At 33.3% G+C, this 16,482-nt stretch overlaps 1 protein-coding gene across 1 annotated transcript; it reads right to left on the bottom strand.

Moving 5' to 3' along the window:
- Window positions 1-392: 392 nt before the first annotated feature.
- LOC133197311 (glycine receptor subunit alpha-2-like) lies at window positions 393-15,126 on the bottom strand. The gene is made up of 5 exons (XM_061333279.1): window positions 14,905-15,126; window positions 1,346-1,428; window positions 1,127-1,258; window positions 615-985; window positions 393-518 (listed from the first exon to the last, which is right to left on the bottom strand). The coding sequence occupies exons 1-5, from the start codon at window positions 15,066-15,068 to the stop codon at window positions 393-395; spliced, it is 876 nt and encodes a 291-aa protein (XP_061189263.1). The 5' UTR covers window positions 15,069-15,126.
- Between the last annotated feature and the right edge of the window lie 1,356 nt (window positions 15,127-16,482).

Raw genomic sequence — 16,482 nt, forward strand, 5'->3', positions numbered from 1 at the left:
CAGTGGTTAGAGCGTTCGCTCTAGAGTCGCGGAGTAAGGAGTTGATCCTTACGTCGCGGGTTCGAATCCCACTGTGGGACGTGGAGACCGGTCCTTCGGATGAGACCGTATAAACCGAGGTCCCGTGTCGCAGAAGGTGCTGGCACGAAAAAGTCCCTCACTGCTCAATGGCCCTGAGTGCCGAGTATAGGTCAAAATTTGCAACTCTTCACCGGCAAGTGGTGGCGTCTCCATATGAGTGAAAAATTCACAATAAACAAACAAACAAAACCTTCGTTCGAGGTGTGAAACATGTACTACATGAACAAATTACAGAACTTCATTACAAACTCAAACTTTTACTAATTGAAAACATTTTACCACATGTATAACTGTTATATTAGTTATAAACATTAAACCATATAAACAAAAGTATAAATCACACAAAAAGCAAAAAATACGATGGGGAATACGACCCTTGAAATATTGTCAACACTTTTTGCCGCTCTTTTCCCGTTGTTTAATCGTCTGTTTGAATTCTGTAAAATAAATTGTGTACAGGTTTTTAGCAACATGATTAGAAAATAACAAATCTTACTTAGCAATTTTAACTCGAATTATAGTGTATAGCTCACCATTTTACTATCTATTTCAGAATCATTTAAGGACCCAAACTTCTGGCGTCTTCTTTGCATCACATTTACGAAGGCAAACTCTAAAAGCGCAGCAAACACGAACGCCAGACACGTTGCCATCCAAACGTCGATTGCTTTCACATAGGATACCCTGGGTAGGGAGGAAATGGCAGAGCCTTTCTGTGTTGTCGTGGTGAGAACTGTAAGGATGCCTAGTGAGATGCGCGCGGGAACAGCGTCAATACTGAGCCAGAAGGAAACCCAGGATAACAGCACGATCATTATGGTTGGGATATAGATCTGGATCATGTAGAACCCAATGTTTCGATTTAGGTTGAAATCAACCTGAATGCAGGTGAAATCGCTATCAACTGAAAATATTCAGAAAACTTACTGTACATAGTCTTTCTTACATCGACTTCTTTCCTGTTGGATTTTAAAAAAAACGATTATTCATAATTACCTCATAAAAATTTGCATATTCATAAGAAGCAAAAAAGAGGAAGATTTACCGTTAGTTTTGTCACAAGTGTTGTTCGTTATAATGTTTACAAGAGTAAATTGAGGCAGCTCCACTGCACTGCTAGTGATTACGGGCCCATCGGACTTCCACCGAAATTCAATTCTTTTCCTTGTGTATGCAACTACACAGACCAAGAGTATTTTCACTGAACAAGAAACACCCATTCCTGAATTTCGTTAATATACATACTTCATAGAATTATACTTACAACTTTGTATGTAAAGGGAGCATGTTTGGGTGTCCATGGGATATTTATGAAGTCTCATTTGACAGGATGCGGTTAAAGATACCCTATAATAGACAGATTACTATTTTAGACCAACCGCCAGATGATAAAGAAAATGGAAAGAAGAAATACACTTACACTCTTTCCCAATTTTAACTAAGCATTCTGCGGGTATTGCATAAGCAAAACTAGTCCCCTACCGGCAAATGTAATCTGGTTCCCCTTAAAAATTGAAATGGCAATAATTCAGACAACAGACAATGATTATTGAAACGGAACAAATGCAAACTTGACATAACTCCTTAAGGCAGACTCATATTTCAAAAATCAACTCAATATCTGCAAACGTTTAGGAAAACAAGTATTCCTTTTAAAGGAATGATTGGCAGGGAGTCTTTAAGTCAGCAAAAATATCTTTTTTTAATTGACTTAAATTAATTTTTTGTATATACATATACATGTATTTAATTTCACATTATTTTTCAACTGAGTGTGACGTGTAAAGGATAACCTTATTAGAATGCTTTTATTAACATACTTAATTTAAATAGAAGAACAAATTTAACCAGGAATGGTTGTTATAAAGAGTAGTATTGCCACATTATGTTGCCTTTAAAAATTATATCTGTAACTGGAAAAATATACAATTGTTGACATTTTTTAAAGGGATGAGATACTAAAATCAAATGGGCTAACCTTTGTTAAAAAAAAAAGGAAAAAAAAAACCTCTGCAGATAAATTAACTCATTTTTTTAGAGAGTTCTAAATTAAAGTTGCACTGAAATAAAACTTAAGTACACGCACATGCATGCAATCTGCTCAGTTCCACACATAGTCAAATAGTCAATTTTGTAACAGATTTTTCTTCTTATTATAATGATTAGTTATTATGTTCAGTAATATCCCTAGCAAAGTTCGATCAAAGAAACAAGTCTAAAAGACCTTGTACATAATTTGCTGAACGAATTATAGCAATCGATATATATATTATATAATTAGAGATAGCGTCATCGTAGGTATTTAGAGGCAATGTGATTTTCATGTTTTGTTATGATATGGCTATATGATGTGTCAAGCTTTTTTTTTTTTTTTTTTAAAAAAATCATCATAACGTTAAAATTCAAAATACATCTAAACTGAAATCCGTAGGGTTTGAAATTTCTTAATAACGAAAAAGGGGTAAGTAGCGCTTTCTTAATTCGATCTGACTTGAATTTTTTTTTTTGCTTTCCAAAAGAAACTTCACCCTTACGGGAAGTGTGACTGCATGGTTCCCTGACATTGGGTAAAGGGCGTAGGCGCCCTGAAAAACCTATTCCAAGCGACAGGGACTGGAAACAGGGGCAGAGAACCAATGCTAAAGGGAAGTGTACCAAATGAAATTCTAACGTATGTAAAGAAAAATGCAAGTTTATTCACCATGTAAATATACGTTTCCATCTCAAGGTAAATGCATTAAAATAATGCTCGTTATCACGTAAAATGTTATGAAAGATTTACCTGAAGCTATCAGTATATATAGTTAACAAAGTAGTGCAGGGCGTTATGTGTGCACAGTTAAATTTGCCGGATGCCTCATATGGAATCAACTGTGATCGGCCGAAGACGATCACAACAAGAGGCCCAAGGGCCTCAATGGCCACCTGAATAAAATACAACAATTTAATGATCCATAGAATATAAAATAAAGTAATAGGTGAAGCTTTGTTGCCTAATAGGAGAAATAGGATTATCGTGATCAATGAAATAATTAAAGAGGCCTGGACCCAAATTTGAAGTTCATAATTTCTCAAATTTTCTGTATAATATCATGATTTAACAGAGCATTTCACTGGAAAATAAGAAAAACGTGTTCATAAACTTCTTTTTATCTGGATATTATTCAAACTACGAATTTCGGGTGCTTTTTCACAAAGTAAACTCTATCCTCAATACTTAAGAAAAGTAGAAATTTTGATGGGGGGGGGGGGGTGGTGGGCAGGGACCATGAAAGTCTTAATTTTTATTCCCCTTTACCCATAGATGCTATATGCCAAAATAGGTTGAAATTGGTTTAGCAGTTCCAGTGAAGAATTTGAAAATATTCAAATGTTAACGGACGACGACAGACAAAAATGGATAGCAATAAGTCACTCAGGTGACTTAAAAATGCGGAAAACAAAGTGGGAAATCTTGTCCCCTTAGAAAGGCAGTAACTCCGCCAAAAAAAACACGGAACCGGAACGTACGAAATTCAAAATTGCTGTGTTACTCATCAAGTACTAAAAATCAGCTAAATATCTCTTAGCGTTGAGGAAAAAATGCGGAAAACTAAGTGAGACAGACTTACAGACGAGGATGAAACTTAAAATACCCTCCTGTTTCAACGGTAAGGGACTAAAATCAATAGAGGAACAGAACACTAATGCCCCTATTAACTCGACTGAGTTAGCCTAGTATAATTGAAATTTTTTTTTATTACATGCGTAGATAGAAGAAGCTTTTTAAAAAATAGTATGCCAGACATTTTATGCAGCATAAAATAAACATATTCTATGTATTTTAGGTGTTATGTAACATTTACTGTTCCTGTCAAATTTGTTGATATTTTCTTTCAATTATATATTAATTTTTTTCCACTTATTTTTTTCATTAACGCGCGGTTTTCCTATCCAGTAATGAGTATCCATGAAAATTATTTTTTTTAAATGTCAACGTAAATGGTAACATTTAATGATTTGTTTTGTCGTTTTATTTGATGTTTTACTCTAAAATCCATTATTTAGCAATAGGATGACAGTGAAAAATGCAGATCTGCGATTCCTGATTGTAGAAATCGCAGTGCATTAATCCCCTAGCTAGACATTAAATCAGTTATGGCGTGACCAGAACTCCCATTATATATTTACCAAGATAAAATATAATCTAATTCTAATTGAACCATCTATTTTACTCTTATCCAGAGCCGATTTCATTACTATAAATTACATCATACGAGAGGTTGTGTCGCGAAACAAGATCTCGGCATATTGAAGTATTGTTGAATTACATGTCTGTTTAGGATTGTATTTAAAAAAATATTAAATTGGTGATAAAGGAAGGAAAACGCCAAATATTCCCATTTAGCAAGTATCTTTGAATTTAATGTCCGTCTAGCAGTGGATTTAAAAAAAAAAAAAAAACAACAAAATTAGTGATTAAACGAAAAAAAGCACCGAGATCCAATATTTAACTATCCAAACCATAGCCAGTTTGAAATGGTATTCTTTTAGAGAAATTCTTTCAATGCAGACTTGTGATTTTATATTATTTCGGAAATGGTTCTATCTAATGTTGCAAAGTGTGTTCCTTACAGAGGTTTGTGTTCTTCAAATCTAAAATTACACCAGAGAAAGGGGAATCATAGAATACACAAAAAACCGTGGACGACGAAGTCAGTAATTTAAAGCCAAGATCTTTCTTTTTTTGTTTGAATTACAGAATTCCATATATGAGATATAAGTTTTAAAATGTTGGTGAATGTCTTTTTATTAAAAAATTCAATAATTTTTGTACAATTTCCTTATGTCATTAATTTATGAGGTACAAATGTTATGTAACAGTATGACACAATTATTTTTCAAACAGTACCTATACTAGACACGCATACACGTAATTTAAAAAAAAAGAAGAAAAATAGATATAAGGCATGTGTCAATATTTAACATGTTTAATCAACAATCCTGCCCCGGGGGAATGAACAATTTTGGTAGAAACCTTTACACGAGTCCCCTACCCGTGAAACCCGATCTACAGGGGAAAATGTTTTCTTTAGAGACCCTATAGGTTAGAATGACCATGGCAATGTCAAAGAATGGGATAGATAGAAATTTGTCACCTGGGTGATTAGATATATAATCCAAAAGTATATTCAGAAAGACGCCTTTGAAAAGCATGTTAATATGGAACTAGGAAAACTTTGCATCTTCAGGCAACATACTATATACTGTTCTATATTCATCTGTTAGATAAAATGAAGAATAATTCTCAAAAATTGATTTAAGCCATTTACAAACCAAGTTTTAGAGTGTAAGTATGATCATTCTAGAATAAATTGCTTTGGAAGAAAAATTATCAAAGAACTAAAATAACACGAAAAGAATCGTGTCATTTATAATAGTAAGACATATGGATAAATATATTCTGCTAATTTGCATGTTTCTGTCCTCTGGATCATAAACAATGAAAATTAGAAAAACATAAGTAGGAAAATATATTTTTTTTATATAATAGGTGTGTAAATGAATCTTAGACTTCTCGCGTAGGCATATTTCATGAAGAACGATATAGCGCATTAGTTTCTATATCTAAGTGTATATCGGTATCCCTTTTTAAAATAAGTTTACACAAAAATGGTATTCAAATCGAAAATTCATGAGATTACATGTTCATTAAAACATAAAAATGGTAATCATATCGAAAATTCATGAAGATCTTATCACTAAAAGGAAAACCAATGCTTTTAACATACAATTGTCATTTTAACTCTAAAGCAGCTGGAATAAAATACGAGTCGCACTGTAAAGATGGAGAGTGGTGCAATCGACATGATTTCATTAAAATATCTCCGACCCGAGTTAAACATTCTTTAAACAAAAATATTCAAATGTTCACAGCATGCATCGTCGAGGACCATTATATTATGTATATGTACCAGTATTTAAGGTGCACTTGTCGCTCATATCGGCACATATTGTCGCCGGTGTCGATACCGATGGACATCAAAAGTTCAGTGAGGGTAGACCATGTTGCCCTCGGCGACAGTACATTGTATGTACGGGGCCATAAAAATGTACGATCATAGGGGTGTTATCAAAGCTGTCTTAGGAATATCCTACACTAAGACTTGTTACGTAATTGGCATACAAGTATATAAGTAATTCAATAAGTATTATAAGTAATTTAAACCTTTTTGGACGAAATCAGATAGTTTTTATTTGTATCCTGTGGTTCTAAGGCTCTCAAATGATATATGAAGATAAGAACAGTAATCAAGTTGAAAAGCTAGTCCACTGGAATACCATGGTAATACAAACTGGAAGCAGAGCAAACAGGGACATCCAAAACATCAAAGGTGGGATTAGGTGCCATGAAGTACAAGTAGTAAGCTCGTCATGTCGACCTGTCACTTCCGTTGTTTGCTCTTTGTCATGATCATATGAAGATAACGAATAGGAATCAAGCTCAAAAGTCCGTTTAAACAATACAAATTGGGAGCAGAGCAAACACGGTACACTAAAAACATCAGAGGTGGGATCAGATGCCATGGAGGAGTAAGCATCCCCTTTCAACAGGTCACATCCGCCGTGTGCTTCGTCATCATGGCAAACAGAAACATCCGTATACAATACAGTATGAAAACAATGGCCAGAAAATTTATACGAAAATTGTAAGTCAACATTCGATTTAATGACGAATTGTATTTGTTGACAAGGTCATTGTATTCACCATTATGATAGAATTTTGCGAAATGTTGACTTAAAACGAGGTGGTTGATATCTTGAATGACATATCATCAACTTGCCTCGTTTTAGAAGAAATTGTTTGTACGTAGATCATGCTCTTGCATATGAATCAACTTGGATACATAAGCTCCATATGCAGGTGATAATTGTATACTGCTACATAAAAAAGGATGTTGACGACAGAAAGTTGAACTCATCATGTTCATAATAGAGTTTTGTTGTTAGGTTACCATTAACGTCTTTTTCCAGTAAAATACCAAATATGAAACAGATGTGTCAGACTCTGTGGTGTCTTTTATTTGATATCAAGTCATTTAAGTTTAATTCCAACCAAACGGAAAATTTTACAACTTCAATGTGTACCATTTTAAATTTCAGGAAACAGCCACCAATGTTGATAAGGAATTTGACATCAAGCAAAGTATGAAATGAAATTGCCAATTTCTTTTCCTCTTTATTAAGACTTGGCATTGTCATATCTATATTGATTAGTCATATGAAACTGCTGGAACTCTGAAGAGACTACAAATGCAGACACCCCACTGATGGATTGTTTGCCTCTGATTTCAGCATTTATTGTATACCCAACTGTTTATCAGTCAGTTTTACTGTTCTATTTACGAAAACATGTGACGGTGTGATCTGAGGTTCCGGATCACCACACTGTGGTTTTCTGAATCCATATCACCTTTCTCTGAAACTGATGACGTAGTACACAGTTAAATGACGTCTGTATTCTCGCGCATCAAAAAAAGTCCTCGACAAAATGGTTTGTTTAATGGATGAAGCGTCCCCTTTGATCTGATGATCCGCGCCTGTCAACTTGACGTGATATGGCTCTTCGGATCAAGTTACTGTTATAATAATATATATAGCCAAACAAAAATCCTCAGATCATGAAATAAAAACAGATGAAGACATATCTCACAGGATAAGATATTGTTCATCTTCATTAACATATATATAAAGAAATGTTAAAATCACAATAATCAAATTTTGTTACACTCAAATAATGCCTAAGAAATAGAATTGTTTTTATTTTTAATTTTAAATTGACTTACGTCAACATGACTTAACTCGAGTGAAGAAACGAGACGCATTAAGCTTCAACTGAAAGTGGGGGAAACTTGTAATAACCCCAGAGAATTTGTGAGGATATGATCAGTGTCAAGCAGATATTATTTCAGTTGCAAGTAATTTTGTTGAAACAACTATATGTGAATCAAATGAAGAAAGTTCCACGTATACAGAGAGCTCTTGTGAATATTCCGTTGCAGTATATATGGAAAAATCATGTCAAACCATGTCATCACCAATAATGTCAACTGAAAATGTCGATAACGAAGGTTTAGTGTTTTATATTGAACTCGGAACAGAAACTGATTTTTTTGCATGTTCTTTGTAGTTTAGACGAAGCTACATTACATTTACTACATGTATCAAGTGCAGATTCTTACAATTGAAAATCACAACATATGGCTGACATGGATCAAGTTCATCTCCAGGTGAATTTTTGGCCTGACAGAGACTTATGAGCTTTTCTTTTTTGTTTGTTTGTTTGTTTGTTTTTTTTTTTTAGAATTTTTCTTTATTTATTTTTCCATTATTTACATGTAAGTTCCCAACAACACGTCTTATCATCGTTGATAATGAGATCGCATTCAAGAAGTCAAAGCCACCAGTTGCCAAACAGTCGACTTTTTCCACACACAAGAACAAGAACACAGTGAAGTTTCTTGCTGGCTCAACACCTGGTGGTCTTGTGACTTTCATCTCTCCTGCCTTTGGAAGTTCTGCAAGTGACCGCCAACTTGTGGAACGAAGCCCCTTCCTGAGCCCGTTGATTCCTTGATGTCAGATAAGGGTTTTAATGTACAGGACCAATTTGCCTTAGATGTAACTATTAAAATCTCAACATTTAAAAAAGAAAGAAAAAATCAAATGTCAAGAAAAATGTCCTACATGGTGTATTATTTGAATTTGGAATTATTTTGATTATTGGAATTTGGGGTTTTCAAGAAGAAAACCCTTAGTTAGTCTAACTTCGACAACTAACAAGAATTTCTACTGTTTGTTGTGTTTAGAGCGACTAACTTAGACAACTAACATGAATTTTCTCATAAATATTGGGTTAGTCCATACTATCTTTGACAACTAATATGAGTTTTCTTCATAATAACTGGCTGAGTTGAAACTCAAGGAATGATTTCAACATCCCTGTCATTCATACCTTAATTTTTGTTAAAGTCATTTTAAATTTTATTTTTAATTTCCATTTGATTATATACTTTTTATTATAAGCTTTTATGGCTACATACTCTTAGCATTTGTCATGAGAAATGGATTTGTGGGACACATTTAGTCAAACGATTAGCAAGCTTATTCAAATCAGTTTTTTCTGTACATTTTCAGATTCAACCAAAATTTAAGGAGTGAATTCTCTTGCACCATTTAGACTGCCATCAAGGATTGGTGCTTTGAATACGGGTTTCATTTGCAATTTTTAAAAATTCTCTGTAATGTTGGAATTTTTAAGCCTCATTTTTGAAAGTTTTCCCTGAAAATGATCATGATTAGAATCAGCTGTCAGCTGTGTTCGCAATAGGGAGCAATTGAGAAACGGGCAATTTGTTTACAGATGGGTTACTTAACAAAACATTTCGATATTCAGGCTTGGTCCTGAACTCATGTGGTCTTGGGTCATAAATGTCATCAGCATCGTTTGCTAAAGGGAGGTATTTTAGCTATATTCAGACTTCCCTTGTATGGTTTAACATGATGGAATGTTTGAAAAAAGGGGAATAGGCATAGGCAAAAAGTCTACATAGCGACAGATAACAATAAATAAATTTCCCAAAAATCTTACTTTCTGTTGAATTTATGTAATGTTTATTACCAAAACTGACAATAGTTGAATATTTTGACAGCCCAGTTGATTACAATTAACACACCAAGATGGCAACATGCTCAGTTAGCACATAAACTGAATTAAATTGAATGCTTTAACCACAATTTTTGAATAACGTGGGTCATGACTCCATTATTTGGTGAACGAATACTAGTAATGAAAAGCGGTAGAAAAAGGTTTCTCTTTACACTTACTAAGTAGACCCACTCTATATCAAAAATTTAGTTTACTTACTTAAATGGTCACTATAGTCTTAAAATATTCTCCAAGTCTGCATACACTAAATGAGAATAAGAACTGTTTATTATCTAAATGGCTAAACATGTGCGATTGCTTGGTGCAGTGGTCAGCGAGGTGATAAAATGGACACTCGTTGAAGAGAGAGTCCGAATCATTTTGAGATGCCTTTTTTGGTTTACTTTGTCATGAGTTGAAATGTAGCTGTAGCTTAGGAATAAAGTACGTATTTTTTTTTATTGAAAATGTAATAAAGAATCAATTTACTTTAAATTATTCAAAATATGGGATAAAATAATAAATAATGAAATAAGTATTTCCAATTTGTAGTTGAAACACAGGGATAAAGAGGAAGTAATCGGTTCGTACAATAATGAATCCCATTCCTAGACAAAGAATGTGCTATAATTTCAAGCATCTGTGATGAAGTTGTTTCTGGGAAAACTGCGACGGAAATTTGTAAAGTATGGTACGTACAGGCGCACGGATAAACAGGAAGATGACATCGGATTCGTACAAAAATGAATCCCATCATATGGCATGCGTAAACAAAGAGTACGTTAAAAATTTCAAGCATTTGCAACGAGTAGTTGTTTAGAAAACTGCGACGAAAATGTTACGGATAGACAGACAGACGGACACACACGGACACACAATAGTAAAATAGTATACATGTATCTTTCGGAGCGGGGGTATAATAACTAGTTAGTACATATTAATACCATAAAAATATGTGGTGCATAATATATTTCTAACTATAATACTTAAAAAACTTTTGGGGGGAATTATTTGGCAGAAAGAGGCTTGATTTGTCTAAAAGTTTTTCAGATTACTTTTTATTGATAGATTGAACATTAAAGAAGAAAAAAGAAACAATATCTGATAAAGATTCCAAATATATCAAGAGGACCAATAATCAATACGAAATGAAGATATTTCTATGGAAATAAATTTCTGATGACGGGTTTCAAGCCATCTGCATCTCGACTACAACCGTTTCAGCATTTACAAAATTATGTACTAGTTTTGGTATTAAAGATGAAAACTTGATCAGGTATAAAAATGACAACTTCCATTAAAATGAAATACAGCTCATATTACACCAACACAAATTATATCATCTCTAATAAAAAGAACATGCGTCTGCAAAGTATCGAGATCGAGAAAAATCTTCAAAACTTTTATCTGAATTCTCAGCATCCGGCAATACTAGATTTTACTGCCTAACAATCGTAAGTTTACATGATTTTCCATATATGCTCATGTCAAAATCGACAAACATAATGACTCAACACTTGTAAATGTGTTCTTTCCCAGAGGTCATTTTATGTACGAATGTGTAAAATACGAACTCAAGAATTGAACGCATCAAATACGAACTGGTTTTAAAATCTTTAAATTTTCCCAAAAGCGTACTCAAATATTGTGGCAGTTCAAGTATATACATTCGAGATATAAAGTATAAAAAGGGTTCGTCAAGAATTACACGGTACAGTGTTCTGGATTATCGTTTAAGACTGTAGATAAACACATATACAATTATAACTGTAACAAATTGTGAATTTACACGTATAGATTTTTTTAACACGATTACCCTCCTTAACGAGGTTCGATCCTGAGCTTTTGAGGAAATTTTTGTCCAAACCTCTGTTTCAAAAAATATTGTGCATAATAATTTAGTTCTTGCGATAAATTTGGATTCTACAATGCCAATTACACTATTCAACTAAAATCCCACGATTAAATTCCATACCAAAAGCATTAAGTGAGGAAATATATTTTGTGGCAGAAGGTTTTTTTAAGACGAATATTATCAATTTTTTTCTTTCAGGTATTTACAATACTGTTAAGTTTGGATTCCTATTTTTCTATGAAGTTTAACTTGTGCCTTGAAATGCTTTATATGTATCTAGGTACAAATATCTTGGAGTTCACCTAACTGCATCTGGAAGTTTTCATGTAGCAAGATCAGAGCTTTATAAAAAGGCGTTAAAAGCATATCATAAATTGAGAAATGATTTTATTAATTTGAATCCTGGGATTAAAACGAGTATACATGTATTTGACTATACTATTAAACCAATTCTTTTGTATAATGCAGAGGTGTGGGGTGCAAGTAATATCAATACTAAAAGATTCCTAAAATGCCAAAAGTTAGAAGTTGAAGACTGTTTCAGAAATCTACTTTGTGAAAGAATACACCTTAAATTCTGTAAATATATTCTTGGTGTTCATAAGAAAAGTACAAATTTTGCAGTATTGTCTGAATTGGGAAGGTTCCCCCTGCATTATGATATTGGCAAATTGTTAATCAAAAGTTGGTATAGATTTGAAAATTTGTCCACAGAATTTCCTTTACTTAAAGATGCATATGAATGTAGTAAAAATCTTTTTGTACATGGAAAGAACTCATGGTTCGCATTTGTACAGAAATTAAGAAATATACTGAATATCAAAGATGAAGTAATTTGTTATGGGAAGCATAAATTTAAGTCACTCTGTCATAAAACCATATTAGATTATTATGTAAAAAATTGGTATACAAGTCAACAAAGTTATACTGATGGTAAATTAAGCACATATGTAAAACTCAAACAAAATTGGGATTATGAGAATTATTTATCAGTAGTTAAAATTTTCATCACAGAAAATCTCTATGTAAATTAAGAATTTCTTGTCACAGATTGCAAATTGAAGTTGGAAGATTTACCAACATCCCTCGAGAAGATCGATTATGCAATAGATGTAACTCTAACAGTGTAGATGATGAAACTCATTTTCTCATAACTTATAAAAAATACGATCATCAAAGAAAAGAAATTTTTCAATCAATTAAAAGTAAATTTCCAAATTTCTCGGCATTAGATGATGAACAAAAACTTTTTTGGTTACTCAATACTGAAGACAAAGAAACTCTTAATTCTGTGGGCTAATTCATAAATGATAACATGTTGTAATAGCCATACAGTTTTATATATAGTATTCCCTTTAACTGAAATAATACAATATTATTGTTGAAATGAGCAGTGTCATTTACAAATTGTTATACTATCCATTGGCATATCTTTTCTTTATTATTGTAATAATTTCATACTTGTCTGTTATGGGCTCTAAATTAGAAAATAAATGTTCTGTTCTGTTCTATACTGTTCCTATATTATTTATTAAATTAACTGTCATGAATTCCATCATCATATTGTGACAAATATAGCATATATTTTGTGAAAATCCAGAAAAAAGTAGCCTAAATTTAATTTTAAAATTAACACTATTTTTAGAAATGTCTAAAAATTTACATCTCATACCTTCACTTTTTATTTTCTTTTCTGAATATATGACATTTATAACCATTCTGCTTTAATTCAGAAAAAATTTAAATACATTAAAAGTATTTCATTGTTTGTCTTATTTTTAATGCCAGAAAAATAACTTTCAGTGAAAAAAGGTCAAATGATTGACTATGCCAGGTAAGGCCAACTTTAAAATAATGTTTGTTTGCCCTCTCCCGACTCGGGATGAAAAATATGAGTCATTAGATAGGTAAGAATTTTTTTATTCTAAGAAAATTTCAATTTTAATGCTTATTATTTTTTTTAAATCTATTGTCCAGAATACATAAAACAAATAATTGCTTCCAGGAGGTCAAAAAATAAGTTTTGAGTCGGGCTATTTTTAGCTAGTCGGTCGGGAGAGGGCAACCAAACAATTTTTTAAAGATGGCCTTAAAATGAAACTTTTTCGCTGTCCCAAACTTTATCGTAACTATTTAAAGTAAAATAAGGCTGTATTTGGTCCCATGACTTATTTAGATAAAAATATTGGAGGAAAAACTTTTATAATTGATACATGTGTTGGACGTAGTTACAGTGCAAAAAGGTCATATTAAATGCTACATAGCGCCAAAAGAAGCGCATTAACCCCCATTTTTTGTTGTGATTTTTAATTAAGCTATGTGTGTAGATTTTAAAAATATACTTGATTGAAAATTCTCATTACTTTTGATATCAGGATCCAAGTTTTTTAAAAAAAGTCTTGTCCGATGACTGCGAGGAACCGAATAGCGCCTACGGAAGGCGATGGGGAGAGGGGAGGGGTACCGCACATAAAACGCCAAGTAAAGGCAGAGTTACGTATACATCTGAATACATGTACCTTCGAAATCGACGCGTAACTACATGTACAACTGAAACCGAAACGGAAAGTAATATAGCAGACAATCATAATCGTCATATTCAACGAAAAAATTGAGGAAACTGATGTGCGCGTTTATTCAGCGAGGTCGTCCACCTTACGCTGGTGTTAAATTCCTCTCACTCTCGCACGTGCACATCGAATGACTTTTTCTGAGTAGCAAGAGTTTGTCTTCAGTTTCCTATAACCTACTACATTAACCTTATAGTTAACATTCGTCCCCATTTGTCGAAAATCAATGGGAGTAACTGAACAGTAGAGTAAAACGGCTTCGGATTACCTCTGCTATTCTCGACAAACTAATGGCTTAATTCTTGGAACAGTGGACTAATACAATGATGAACATGTACAGGAGAATCCGGGCTTTTATAGATGTGCGAGGGAGGCATCCGAGATATTAACGAGTCAGTCAAATTGGGGAACAGTCAAACGTGCTTCAATTACCCATGAAATATCGGTCAGATTGGCATATATTTATTAGCAAGAAGTAAATGTTTGCGATATTCAATATTAGCGATCACAACACTGTCCTTAATCATGCCAAATTCAATTTATCGTGTAAGATTCATAAATTAAATGAGACAGATACTTAATTTCATTCTTACCTGTCTTAACAATTTTGTCATGTTTAAACTCGATTTTTTTTTTATTCAATGAACAAATCCTATGCTCTTTTTCTTTGTTCACTTCCCCATCTTATTTATTGATTGAAAAGTACATACCTCAAACGGTACTTGATACATCCATTTTTGTACAAATGAAGCATTTTGTTTGGAACAGTGACGTCATGAAAACTGGCACGTTTCTCATTGGTAAAATATAGGTCAGGGACCCAAACTTTAACCATAAACTTTGAGTCAAGCTCAAAGTAATCGTCATTCAGCATTCCGTAAAAAATCAGGCGGGGGTCACACCACTCTTGTTCAACAAATGCGTTGATTGTAAAATCCTGCAATATTTAATTTGATAATGACGAAACATTTGCAAATACTACAAATGTAAAATCTCCTAACTAATATACTTGATAATTATACTAGTCTAGTATCTATATGCAGGCGCATTTTAAAAGATCAGTATATTTCTGAACAAAGGACACCTTATTCAGTCTTGTTATGTTGTAACATTGTTAACCTCTCGTCATTAAGCTTTATTGGACTTGACAAAATGGACCCATTTCATTTTGGTATGATTCAATTTAGACAAGTCCCTATGCTTCCAATCGCAAAGTGTTTTACACATGTTTCATTTCTCAATGATTTAAGACAACATAAAAACCAATTTTCAATCACTCATAGAACTTCTCGTTGTCTATGATTCTTATCGTGTGCTTTCATTCTCTGTCTCGATCCATTTTTATAACACGTAATTTCGTCAGGATTTTCCATAAACAGGTAGATGTTTTACTTAATTGACAATCGTATAAGTTACATTTAGCAAACTTCAAAACAGTTCAGCAATTTCCATGTACACATTATTCACAACTCTCTCCTTTACAATGATTAACAACAACAATACAGGGTGCCCATGACTTTTATAATTGGGCCATAAATTCTGGGACCTCAATTTATTATACGTCATCTACTCTCAAAATGAAAGCAATTATGTCCGAAACTATATCACAGACTGTATATGTAAAACTGTTTCTGGGACCTTGTTAATCCATGCAGTTATGATAAAGAAAGGATCTTTCATTAAACGTAGAACATCATGTTATTGCGATTTCTGATTAGAGGGAACAGGTCTGTGATGGTTGCTAAGAACAGTTTGTGTTCTATGACCATCCTACGGAAAATCCAATGGAGGTAATGTGTTGAGGGCAGCAAATTGAAATGATAACTTTGTAGCTGCAGTGTACGGAATTGATTGGTAAAGTGTGTGTGATATAGACAAAAAACTATAATGAGGTGTAGATTTCGTTCATTGGTGTGCGCAAAATGCAGTATCAATGTTCTCGCAGACCGGACAGGATGGTGAACGCGTATGGTGTGCGTAATCCATGTACTTACTAAACAGGAAAGTCTGGTCGTATGTTCAAGCTTGCAGATGACACCAAGGTCGATATTAAACGTTGCCAAGAACAAATGAGAATTTCAAAGAGAAAATTAGTTCACATGAACTTGGCTTTGTATTCTTTCCGTCTCTAGCATTGTTTGTTTCTTATATGTCCTATGTTTTATTTAAAAAAGTCACTTGATAATCAATATTTATAACCTTTACTGTTTGAACACTTAGCCAACTTGAACACATTGCAATAAAATAATTCTTATCGAGCCACATCTCGCTATTTTGTTTTGTTTGTT

The sequence above is a fragment of the Saccostrea echinata genome, unplaced genomic scaffold (genome assembly GCF_033153115.1).
Source record: "Saccostrea echinata isolate AGI-Se365-2 ecotype Australia unplaced genomic scaffold, CSIRO_AGI_Sech_v1 ptg000001l, whole genome shotgun sequence".
Lineage (NCBI taxonomy): Eukaryota > Metazoa > Mollusca > Bivalvia > Ostreida > Ostreidae > Saccostrea > Saccostrea echinata.

Bases quoted from the DNA above. Each gene is read 5' to 3' on its own strand.
- LOC133197311 (XM_061333279.1), bottom strand. From the start codon at position 15,068: ATGCTGAATGACGATTACTTTGAGCTTGACTCAAAGTTTATGGTTAAA. The intron at 1,429-14,904 runs GTATGTACTTTT...TGTCTATTATAG, and splicing joins TGTATCAAGTACCGTTTGAG to GGTATCTTTAACCGCATCCT. The intron at 519-614 runs GTGAGCTATACA...TTTATTTTACAG, and splicing joins CTGAAATAGATAGTAAAATG to AATTCAAACAGACGATTAAA.